At 33.3% G+C, this 13466-nt stretch overlaps 2 protein-coding genes across 2 annotated transcripts in view; one reads left to right on the plus strand and one right to left on the minus strand.

Annotated features, from left to right (window-relative positions):
- The window catches only part of LOC108362148 (calbindin-32), a gene marked incomplete at its 3' end in the record, with an annotated part of 119113 nt that overhangs the window by 103936 nt on the left and 1711 nt on the right, over positions 1-13466 (plus strand). The gene's annotated exons all lie outside the window — the stretch shown is intronic.
- Positions 6713-8569, minus strand: LOC108362145 (calbindin-32-like). Its single transcript, XM_017615008.1, has 2 exons — positions 8032-8569; positions 6713-7764 (listed from the first exon to the last, which is right to left on the minus strand). Exons 1-2 carry the CDS (start codon positions 8143-8145, stop codon positions 7618-7620), a joined length of 261 nt encoding a protein of 86 aa, XP_017470497.1. The 5' UTR covers positions 8146-8569; the 3' UTR covers positions 6713-7617.

Here is a 13466-nt window from a genome sequence, read left to right on the forward strand (position 1 = left end):
TAAAAATTATCGATTGCGCTAGCATCAGCAACACTATGTAGCAGTGTACATGACTGCCCATCATAGCCACTTATGTGCAATCGCATTTAATTTCCGCTTATAGCAGTTTTTGCGCAGTTTTGGATGCGGTTAGCATCAATTTGTGTAATTTAAACTACATAGTTCGCAAACGTTTTAATGGCCGAATATATGTATATAGTAGTGCACACCACTCGCTATGGGGCAGTAAATACTAGGAAGCTGTATACCATCGACATGTCAACTGCGCTTGGCTTTTGCATTGAGAAAAGTTGTTGTTAAGCTAAGGTCAAAGTAAAAATGAGTATAGCGATATAAAATTAAGTTTTCTTTAACACATTACTGCTGTTAAGACAATAGATAGCACCGTTAGAGATACAGTTTTATTTTAGTTTTACAGTTTAAGTTTCAATATACATATTTGCATATACATACATACATATGCACATTTTCATAAACAATTGCATGTATGTAAAAGCATGGTCAGATGGCAACGTTGATCCGGATTAACGGCGCAATCGATCTGATCAAAATTGTGCCTTGACAGACGGAAGTAATGCGGATTTACGAGCCACGAAGTCGTAGGTTCGAGTCCCATGGCCTATATAGTATTCATTTTTTTAATTAATTCAATTATTACTTCTGTATTTTTTAATTTTATTTTTAGTTAGTTGTTTTTGACTTTTCCAGTAAAGTTAAAGTCTAAAAATTTAAATAAAATAAAAAATGTGAAATAAAATATAACAAACGAAAATTAAATACATATATAAATCGTATAAAAAAATAATAATAATAGTAATAATAAAAACAAAATTTTTTGGTAATCGCTCTAACCGAGGATCGAACCTGGGACCTGAGGATCGAACCTGAGGCTTTTAGTACGCAGCTCTCACCACTCGGCTACCGCAGATGAAGAAATCGGCTGCTTCGTTTGTCTATTTGTTTGCTCAGGGAGCGTAGAACACAAAGAAAATGCCAAACAAGTATGGACATCCACCTTGTCGTCGGTAATGCAGTCGCCGTGTTAATTCACATAAGTTCTTATTGGATTCCAAACTGAATTAGTATGGTGACTGCATTACCGATGAAAAGGTCCATGCTAGTTTTGCATATTCTTTGTATTCTACACGCTCTGAGTTTTGGCCAGTGTTGTCATCGAAAATTCCCTTGATCGGAGTTAAGTTTGGGAATTAATTGTAGGATTTAATCCGGATCAACTGTAGGTAATTCCCGCGATAATGCCGAATTTACGAGTGGATCCGGATCAACGCTGCAGTCTGTCTATGCTTTAAGTTAGATTATTTTTAAATTTCTTGAACTGCATTCACAGTCAACAAGATAGCCTGGAGAATAGTTTGTTGTAATTTTTGTTAAAAATAGCAACTAATGAATTCATAGATAAAGAAATTAGCTGTGAGTATTGTAAATTCTCACGCTTGTATTACAAGTAATTCTTTTTTTTTTAATTCGAAGTGTTAAGTTTTTAAGTAGCTGCTGATTTCAGTTGAATTTATCTAATATCATCCTTAGCTGCATTTTTTATTATAGTTATACATTATAGCTTATTTTTAAAATATTTAGCATTACTTTATTGTTATTTTGTTAAAAGAGCATGTGTATGTTTTTTAAGTTTTAACACTTACATATAAGTTTTATGACGTATGCATTTTTCAGTTGGGAGGTTAGTTTAGTTTTGGAAATTGGTTGATCTTAATTTTTTTTAAGGAAGTGAAAGTTGTCTTGTAATTCATATAATTTACATTTTTTTTCGAAGTGTCAATTTTCATAAGTTTAACCGATCGTGTTGAATAGTTTACTATAAATTTTCTTGTATCTATTTGCATGAATGCAAACCTACCAACATTAATAGACTTGCACAAAAATTCAAAGAGTAGTATCATTTAACTGTATATACATTTTCGCAAATTTTGTAAATTGTATTTTAGGTTTTTTTAATAATTTTAAGGTAGCTTTCTCTCGCTCATTAGTTTTACTTAGCAAATGGTTGCATAGAATGTGAGTAGTATTTGTTGCAGTAGTAAAATGGCTGTTATGGCTTTTCAGTCCATTAGCTGGAGTAATTTTAAGTCACTAGAAATCAACTTTGTATTTTTGTATTCGATTTTTTTCTTATGTTCTTGTTTATGGTTATGGGTAGGGAAGTTTTTGTTTGCAAATTTTAAGTACTCGTAGTTAGCATTACCTACATTGATCTTCACTTTGAATTGTCATTCTACGTTTACATTTTTTCTAGCTCATAACTACAAATTTTGTCTACCTACTTGCACTATTCAATCTCTAATATGACTTAAGATATGCCGTTGAAAAGTAAAAGCACCTTTGTTGCAAACTCTTGTGGCTCAAGTGCTGAGCGCATATTACCATAATGTTACTTGAAGTGAAATTATGTACCGTTAGCGCATTATTCTACATACAGTTGAATGCCTAGCAGACTCTTCAAATTCACATCAGTTACACTTAATTTTGTATGCAATTTATAACATCAAGTTGCCATGGTTATCGCGCCAATAATATCAGCGCCGTATGTCAAACAAGACGCCAACCACCCACCACTGATTAACTGTGTGTATGTATATGCATATTTAGTCATTCATTCAGTCAGTCGGCAGCTTTTGCATACATTTACCACTTTCTTATTTTCCTGCCCACACGAAATGAGCGCCGCGCTTATCTCTCACTAACGCTGATGATGATTGAGTGAGTAACAGCTGATTATTGGCTGCTATTACAGGTGAACCTCTCTCACTCAGCAGCATATTTGTCAGATAATGAGGTCACTAACAGTGGCATTACGAGGCAAAGCTGACACAACATTTTGTTTTTTTTTGGTATTAAATCTTTCTCGCATCTGTGTTTGTCTCTCTAATGTTCGTGTGCTCAATACATACTTTCCTTTCGTCTGCTTCATTAAAAATCTATTTGCCCAACCTTGCCATTCGTATTTGACAGCGTGTTTAAATTTCCTTTAGTATAGATTTACATTTAAGGCTTGTGTCATCATCATAAGCTTCATCATCGTATTATCATCTGTGAAGTGAAACATCACCGCATCGATGGCAGCGACGACAGCTCGTTCATTATCGAGTGCACTCTACTCTTCTTCGGTTCTGTGTTTTTCCTTCATACAGTTCTCCACTTCTTTGTTGATTTGTCAATTACAAGGTAACGAGGTAGGCGAATCAGTGGCACAATCCAGTAGGTTCCTTTTTATGCTAAAAGTTATTGTTGAGTGTTTACGTGTCGCATGTCGAAAAACAAATATGTATGGGTTAGATGCTTGATGGGAAACTAACAGATTGTCTTAGTCTGATGAGTGTCATCAAAAACTTCAACAATGTGGTTGGATTTTTGATTGGAGCACGCATGGCAAATTGCTTTTGTTGAATTTGGTTTGAGAAAAGTTTAAGTGATTGATATTAATTGAAACTCTTTGGAAAAGGGTCAGTTAATGGTTCTAAAAGTTTCTTATACAAGCTAGCGCAAAGAAAACTTTTTAGTAATTTGAAATTATTGCGAAAATTTTGATAAATACTTACATAAGTATGTAGTTAAACAATTTTACAGTAAAAGTTTCTACAGCTGTACGTTTCTGGTTGTTGAGGTTAGAGCGACGCGCGGGTAATAGTAGTGGTCCGATTTTCGAGTTGCTCATTTACTTTTTTTTTTAGTTAAATATTTGTGTATATCCATAGGAAAAGATAGTTGCCTAACATGCGGGTGCGTTATTCTTCGTTTTAGAAATCTTACAAGCATCGTCAACGTAGCATTGATAAATGGTAGTGTAAATACTGGTTTTTACTATGTTCGATTGTAATCCAAACCCTGACAAATAGCCTATATAGCCGCACATATACACTACTAAAAACCTATGCTGATGTAAATCAAGCGTTATACTTACGGTGACCATATTAACCAACGTAAAATAAAGGACATTTTTTTCAAAATGATTTGGGAAAAGTACCTTACCCATATCGTAAGTTAAATCAAATATTTACCAGTTAATTATATTATTTAATTGTTCATAGTGAACGACGAAGCCAGCACACAGTGGTTCAAAATTGGAATTTAATAATCATATTCCACCGGAGCCTTAATTTTCAACCAATATTTACTAGAAACCAAAAAAAAATATTTATTTGGTGAATTTTCAAGATTTCCAATTTTTTGTGTGTGAATTTTATTTTGTTTTTTTTTTTGTTTTGGGAGAACCATACAATTGTTTTCAACTAGTATTTTTATGTACCATTTATTAAGGAGAATACATTTTCTTCAAACTTGCTACTTTTTCTGCATTGTGCACTAAAAAATTTAATATAATCAAATAAAAATTCAGAAATCAAGCTCAACTGGCCTCTTGCAAATATTGTAAAGCTTTCATAAAAAAAATATAAATTAATCAAATTAAGTGAAAAATAAAGGCTCCAGAAATACTAACACTAAATTCCAGTTTTGAACCAATGTGTAGCACGGGGTTTATTGTTCTCTTTCAGTGGAACTGGAAGCTCAGCGTGCAACACCATCCTGGGCGCAACTCTCCCTGTGCTTTATAGATTGTACAAAGATTGCCGATTAAATAGAAACCCTTAAGTGCGAAACAAACTGGGGACATTTTTATTTTTAATATTCTGCGTTTAAAAATTTTACTCTGAAAAATGCAGGTCCAATTTAAAGGACAGTTTAAGAAATAAAGGACAAACGGCGTCCATTATTTTGAAAAAAATTATAAAGGACAGGGGGTTAAAACAAAGGACTGTCTTTTAAAATAAATTACGGATGGTCACCGTATCTAGATTGCAATATATTATTTGGTTTATCAATTAAATTGCGCTAAATTTTTAAATAGGTGGCAACCCTCCTTTAAAATATTTTCCACTGTAAGCCTTCTTAAAACTCTTTAGTTTGATACCCACATAGCAATATATCATTTACTTTATCCATTTAACTGAGTTAAAATTTTAAAATAGATGACAACCCTTCTCAAAAATATTTCCAGCAGTTATCTTCCTTAAACCTCTTTAATTTGGAACCCATATTGTAATATTTCNAGTGAAAACCAGCATTTAGTTCAATAACTAAGCCATAACAGTTTTAGGTTGCAGTGAACGATCCGTTTGATTTTCAGCCATTATTTTCGTTTGCTACCAATTCTTAATCTTCATTTTACAATGACAGGTACACATTAGAAAATCTAAACACATTACATTTTCAGAGTATTTTATCTTCCCTTGAAAAACATTCATATCAATTTATTTTACAAAAATATGAACGAAAAATATTTTATGTCACTAAATGTGTTCGAAAAAATAAATGAAAACCCTGACACATTTATAAATTTTGTAGAAAATATTTTTACTTTTTGTATAACTTCTTTTTGTTTTATTTTTTACTTTTAACAAACTAGCANGTTCAGCCATTATTTTCGTTTGCTACCAATTCTTAATCTTCATTTTACAATGACAGGTACACATTAGAAAATCTAAACACATTAAATTTTCAGAGTATTTTATCTTCTATTGAAAAACATTCATATCAATTTATTTTATAAAAATATGAACGAAAAATATTTTATAGTTCTGTTTTTTTTTTTTTTGTTTAATGCAATGCCATTCGGTAACAGCTCCTAGGTGCATTACGCGCTCTTTATGTCACTAAATGTGTTCGAAAAAATAAATGAAAACCTTCACACATTTATAAATTTTGTGGAAAATATTTTTAATTTTTGTATAACTTCTTTTTGTTTTATTTTTTACTTTTAACAAACTAGCATACATATCTAAAAAATTCGTTACTCATACATATGTCACATAAAATATACCATAAACACATATGTATGTATGTACATATGTATGAATTATAAAATATTTATGTTTAAACTAATACACATTAAAGTACACACATACAATATAAATTGTTTGCAAATACAATACAAGTTTCAATTTCTTTTATACAATTAATAAAATCGATGTTCTTATGTGTTTTTTTTTCGCTAGGACATACACATTTATTGGCTGGCTTTTTGTTTTGTTATTTTTATAAATTTATATATTTTTGACGAATAAACTGGGATACTTTTTGCGCTAGATAAAACTGAGTTTATTAATGTGAAATTTGTGTTAAGAAAAAAAGTTTGCTTTTAATTTTGAACCAATAAAAAAAATGTGCCTTTGAATGTTTGTATAGTTAAGTAGAAGTTGAAACCAATTGAACAAGATTTGATTTTTTTGAAAGCTTACAAAACTTACAAAGGAATTCTACAAATTTTATTCCCCAAAATCTTTAGTTAAATGGCGTTAGAGCTGTGTGCTTGATAGATAGTCGATTAAGTACCGTTTTCACGGATAAAAAAAAATTTAAAGATTAATTAATTTTGAATTAAAATTTATTTTTAGCGCACAACAAAAACTCAATACANCTTAAAAGGTGTGCCAAACGGTACACTAAATTTAATTTTGAATTAAAATTTATTTTTAGCGCACAACAAAAACTCAATACATTGCCAATTTCCCAAATATCGAACAACGTGAAAGGACCTGCTAAAAATTTAAAAACAATTTTTAAATTGAGGCTATTACTTTATTCATCGTAGGTTCGATATTCATGAAATCTACGAAAATTTTTTTCACTGAATTCGAATTGCTACTGCATGTATTGTATTGTATTTTGAAAGTAAAATACACGCAAATCGACCTACGATGAATTCAGCAACGGACTCTTAAACATATTTTTTCTTCCTACACTGTTGAAAATTATCGATAACATATTATTATGTTCAAGATTTCTTCATTATACTTAATAAATCCATCAAATATGACACCTAATATAATAATACATGATTGCTTAGGCAGCTACGAGGGAATTTTAACCGAGTTGAGTGTTCCTTTAGGAGTCGTTTCGAATAAAACACAGCAGTAGTTAGCTAAACATTTTACGCATATACATACATAAATAAAATTTCCACATATTTGCTATTTTATACATAGTACATATTTTTTATTTATATTTTTCTTTGCGTCAGCTGATTTATTTTGATATTTTACATGCATATACTATACATATATGTATATATTTCATTGACTGCTTTACATCGGCAGCATTTTAAAGTAAATAATTTCCCTCGATGAATGTTTTATTGTGGTATTCTTGTGTTAGTTTGTGTTGCTTTGTTGCTCGCAATTTAATTTAATTTTCGATCCTTTTTTCTGACTTTTTGCAATTTGTTATTTATTTAAATATAATAATATTTTACTTTTAATCGCATTATTGTGATTGTTATTTTTCAATTAACTATTTTTTCTTGTATATTATTTGTGTTCGCTTATTGGTGTGCCACAAGCGATTAAAAAGTGTGGCTTCGTGATTTAATTTTTTGGAATTTATTGGCTTTTTTACCATTTATGCGCTGACTTTTCTATTTTCCATTTAACTGCTATCAAAATTTTTGCTTACTTTCATAAGTCTTAAATATTTTTAACATTAAAAGTTAAGTGTTTTCCATTCCAAACCACTTTCACCTTTTTTTGTTTTACAAATTAGCTAATTTTGTTGTTACTGCTACGAGTATTGTGTGCGGAAAAAAACTTATTGTTCATCCTCTGGTGGCATTTTGGCCAAAGTTAGCAGTATCATTGTGAGTTCTTTACGAGAGATTTTACCATCTTTGTCATAGCCCACACCACGCAGTATGGTCTCCTCGAAGGCTTTCAAATCTTGAGCATCGTAGTCATCCTGTGATGAAAGAAAGACAAAAAAAAAGAAAATTAGCTTGTCATTTAAGCACAACAATTGGTTTTGACAACTAAGCAAAGTCATTATTCATGTTCGTTTAAATTGCTAATCACTTGTTAGCTTATAAGGCGATTTTGCAGGCAACTTTTAGTTGAAAGCAACATTCGCTGTTCTTTCTAATAGCTTTCAACGAAGTTGGTCTTTTGATTCAACTAATCGCCTGTAAAATCATTTCATATAAACACCGTATTATGCATACAAACATACCTTCTTCACCAATTCAAGCAGATCTTTTAAAAATCCTTTCAGCTCCTCGTTTTCTATTGAGCCACTATTATCCTGAAAGTAACAAAAAGCGAGAATAAATTTAAGTAATTTCATACATTTGTATAAAGCAAGGAAATTGACAACAAAAAAAAGTACATAATAGCACTCTCCAAATTCGTACTATAGGCTTTGGCAACCTTAGTCATGAAGCGATACTCAGTTGAACAACGCGTATTTTTTCGGTCAACATAACCAGGCATCTGAGTCAACAGTCAGCCGCTTGGTTCAGAAATTCGAAGTAACTGGATCGGTGCAAAACGCGAAAACACCCATTGGATTTTTTAAAGGTCGAACGGTCGAAAATATTGCTGCTGTGGAACAAAGTGTGGACCTTTTCCGAAAATAATGCCGGTAACACTGAACGTTCTCCTGACATGAACGCAAACTATTTATGGCCTGAATTAGATGAAATGGACTTGGACAATATGCGGTTTCAACAGGACGGTACCACTTGCCACACAGTGCGTGAAACAATGGCTCTATTGGCTCAAATGGCCATCGAGATCTTACGATTTGACGCCATCGGACTTGTTTCTCTGGGGCTCCTTGAAAAGTATGGTTTATGCTAATGAGCCCGGGACAATTCCTGAGCTGAAGAACGAAATTACGCGTTATAAATGAAGTACAGCCCGAATCTTGCCAAAAAGTCATGGAAAATTTTTATATGCGCGTCCTGTGTTGCCAGAGGAGTCGTGGTGGGCATTTAATGGATACTGCGATTCATACATAAATGCCATAGCCTATTACTGGATTTCCACTAGCAAATATTTTAATGACAAGTTGGGCATTAAAAAATATTCGTGTCATTACGATAAAAAAATTGCCATTATATACATTTCCATATGGGATTTTTTTAATGCCTCCAATTTTTTGTCATTTCAATGCCTAGTGGAAATACGGCATAAGAAACATGCTGAATTTCAACGAGTGCTGAGTTTAAATAATATTTAAAAAAGAAATAAGTAATGTGTTTCCTTTTTTTTAACAAAAGCAACCGTCGCAAGTCCATTTCCCACCATCTGCTTTCCTTTAAGCCAAGTTACTTATCTAACGCAGTGGTTTGATTGATATTGAAACGATTTGATGAAATGTAAATAAGATTGCCAATACTTTGCCAGCAAAACCAAAACACACATTACACACATGCCATTACGAAAAAAATCCTAGCACACCAAAACTAGAACGAGCTNATGGGCATTTAATGGATACTGCGTTTCATACATAAATGCCATAGCCTATTACTGGATTTCCACTAGCAAATATTTTAATGACAAGTTGGGCATTAAAAAATATTCGTGTCATTACGTTAAAAAAATTGCCATTATATACATTTCCATATGGGATTTTTGTAATGCCTCCAATTTTTTGACATTTCAATGCCTAGTGGAAATACGGCATAAGAAACATGCTGAATTCCAACGAGGGCTGAGTTTAAATAATATTTAAAAAAGAAATAAGTAATGTGTTTCCTTTTTTTTTAACAAAAGCAACCGTCGCAAGTCCATTTCCCACCATCTGCTTTCCTTTAAGCCAAGTTACTTATCTAACGCAGTGGTTTGATTGATATTGAAACGATTTGATGAAATGTAAATAAGATTGCCAATACTTTGCCAGCAAAACCAAAACACACATTACACACATGCCATTACGAAAAAAATCCTAGCACACCAAAACTAGAACGAGCTGCCGAATAGAATGCCTTAGTTGAGCATTTTGCTATGTGTGACTACACAACTGAGGCGGGCGGATTTTAAGGAAAAACCCATCTACCTAATCCAATAAAAGAGAGAGTGTGTATAAAGTTATTTCGTTTTTGGCATTACAACAGAGCTTTCAACATCAACCAAATCCTGCTGTGGTTGCGGCAATGACTCTGACGCGCTCAATGCGCTATTCAGATGGTTTCAATGGCAAAACAATTGACCGCACTCAACTCAACTGAAAGTAAATAGCACAGCACAACAATGCGGAGTAGCAGCAGAGCAACCAAATCACACAATAAAGCATGACATGGCACACTGCAAGTCATATACATACATACATGTAGCTTACCAATCCTTGTATGCAGATACAAAAGGATGTGTGTGCATTTCCGCCGATTGTTGGCGTAGTGTAAAAAATTGTGTGCTCCTACTCCACAAATTACGATTGTGCAGTTTTTTTCGCACTTTATTTGTGGGTATTTTTGTGTTTGTGTACGTAGATGCAAAACTAAAATTGCCAAATAATTCTTTGTTTACTCATATGTACACATGTACAGTTAGCCCTGAGTGCGGACTGTAGTTTGAATTCTGAACTGAAAATGCAAAATAGAAAATTAAAATTCCATTAATTTCTTTGCGCCATAAATTAGAGAAGGGAAGAGATACGCTTCTTCCTATCGACTAACAAAAAAAACCGTCTGTAACCGTACCGTGGCGAACAGATTCTTCTATTTGGTACCTATATTTAAGTGGAAAAACACAAAAGCTAAAAAATCAGCAGCGTCTAGCAGAGGTGCAAGATAGGAGCTTCCCAATCAAAGTTATAAAAATAGAAAATTGATATTTAAGAACAATGCTGCTAANAAAAAGCTAAAAAATCAGCAGCGTCTAGCAGAGGTGCAAGATAGGAGCTTCCCTTATTTAATCAAAGTTATAAAAATAGAAAATTGATATTTAAGAACAATGCTGCTAAAATTGTTTAACAAGCTGAATTCGCCATAAAAACCTTAAATAATAACTTAAAGCTGCAAACTGCCCACTGGGTTTCAACAAGCTGCCTACTGCTAAAACTTTTGTATTTCTTCACTTCCAATATTGTTTTGATTTCGATGGCCATTACATGTGTTTTGCATTTATAGAATCACAGCTGGCAAAATCACTAAAGCATTACTCCATCTTCCTTTTACTCCTTAAGAGTGCTTGAAATACTTGCCAACTTTCATCGACTCTTCCACCAGCTTGCGGAGAGTATGACCCAAGTCTGCATGTCAACTGAAAATGTCAGTTATAAATTATGTAAAGTTTTTGCATTACTTTTTATAAAAATTTTTCACTCTACATTGCCCCATCAAACTGTTTTGCAAGTGAAACATATCAACTTTACAAATTTATTGCCAATTCTCGGTATTGGCACGTGTACCCATTAAGCACTTGTGGCTCTTATTTTTTTATTTATTTATTCAATCCATTATTTATTTTCTTTTACTTATGGTTTTTGATACGTTTAGTGCAAAAAGCTTCATTGAAGTGCAAAATTTCATTAATGTGTTGTGATTGCTTAGGCGTCGAAAAGGCCATTAAATGAATTTAGTTGAAAATTTATGTAAAGTAAACACAAAAAGCAAGGGATGGCATTAAAAATTGTGTTGCAATATTTTGGCTACATTTAGAATTCATTTCATTTAAAATTCAAATGCGCTGAACAGCTGGTATGCTTTCAAAAAATGTCCGGTCCTTTAAATTGATAAAATGAATGGGGCCAAGCCAGCCAGTTATTTTAGTTTACTCTTCAATAATTTTAAATGTGAAGGTGTTGATTTAAAACGGACAATGTTTGATTGTACGAATATTTGTTTTAAAATGGGCCAGCAATCAAAAGCCGTAAATTTGCGGAATTTTAATCGGCCAACTAATCAACTTCATCGCTTTTACTACATGGTGTGGTCACTAAACCATCAGCTGTGACGTAAAACAAATTAGCTTTGTGTAATTCTTTATTAAATTTTATTTGAGAATACAATTTAAGTGAGATAACTGTCAACAAAAAAGATTTGGTATAAAAATTAACCAAGAACCATGATTCAATAATTAAAGGTTTGCTCATTAGCGACATTCGAGTTTTGACACTCCCTTATCTCCTTTACAAAAGCTTTGCACACACACACGAACCCACAAACAGTGCCTTGCTAAAGAAGCAGATTTTGTCAAGAGGGAGCGAGAAAACTGTTTTTTGAGCAAACCTTTTATTATTGAATCATGACCAAAAACAACGACGCAAATTTATTGTTGATAAATTTCATGAAAAGCCACGAAGGCCAAGACAAAGGAATTTAAAATCGCTAAAGTAGGGGTGGTATCGGTACTGAAGATGCATTTGGAATCATTGACGGCTGAGCGTTGTCCTAAAAGCAGCGTTAAAATGGGTCCTCGGGATCAAATCTGGGATGTGAAAATAACAGAAGCGATAACGAAAAATCGAGACAAGTCCTCTAGATAAGTATGTTGCAAAAAAAGTGAAACCAGCCCACCTCTGGCGCAAAGACGCAAGAAGAGAAACAATTAAGAAAGCCGTACGAAGAAAAAAGCAGCAAAAGTTAGCGACAAGCAGCAAATATATATATATATATATATAAACCCGAGCCCAAAAGCTCTGCAATTTGCAAAACTTGCATTGTTTTGGACGATACGTAAAAGCGGACCTCAGTTCACTTCCGGGACCGCAGTACTACACGAAGTTCAAAAGCGAAACACTCCCGGATGCAGACACTTTAATTAATATTTGTAGCTAGGTATCTTAAAAAACGATTACTGCCATTTAAAGGAAATCGTGGAGGAGCCGGCAAACTACGCGAGATCCACCTTTAACTTTCTTGAGTCTAAAAACATTGACTTTGTGCCAAAGATAGTGAGTCCGTCACAGTGGTCCACAGTGTCGGGCTATTGAGAGGTATTGGGCAATAGTTAAAATCAAACTATGAAATATGTACCAAGGAAACTGCCAAAAAAGAAACGGCTGTCGACTTGAAATGGAACAGGGCCACAAAGCAGGTCAATGGCAGCGCTCAAGGCGCATCAGTACAAGGTAGTGTTGATTGAACAGCTAATCAGGATATTTTTGTCTCTACACTAGTATAGGAGAATGTCATCCAAGACGAAATGGCGCAACTTTAGGATGTCAACAAAATGAAATGACGAACATTATCTCCTATTCTCTTTCGTTTTGACGGGACTTTTACTTATATGCAAGTGCCACCACCTTGTATGGGTGCGCCTTGGCAGCGCTGTCGTAAGGTTGATGACGAATACATATACGAAAACATTTGCGAAAGGAGTGTGAAAAATGTGATATCCAAAAAGTTTCCTTTGTGAATAATATTGAGTAAAATATGTTATGTTACAACTAAAAAATACTACCAGCCCACTTATTTTTACTGCTTAAAATTCTCAGGTTACGTTCGGTTCAATCCGTACATTTGATTACTGATAACTTTTCATTAACTTTTTAGCTTCTTATTAACCGACTTCCAAAAAAGGAGGAGGTCATCAGTTCGTCGGAATATTTTTTTTTTTTTTTTTACCAAATTAGTATGGGACCACCTCTGAGACACTACCTTTCCGTTGCAAATTATTGAAATCGGTTGACGTGGTGCAAAGTTATGCGGTAACATACAT

The sequence above is a fragment of the Rhagoletis zephyria genome, unplaced genomic scaffold (assembly GCF_001687245.7).
Source record: "Rhagoletis zephyria isolate East Lansing unplaced genomic scaffold, Rhagoletis_zephyria_1.1 Rzeph_scaffold_00949, whole genome shotgun sequence".
NCBI lineage: Eukaryota > Metazoa > Arthropoda > Insecta > Diptera > Tephritidae > Rhagoletis > Rhagoletis zephyria.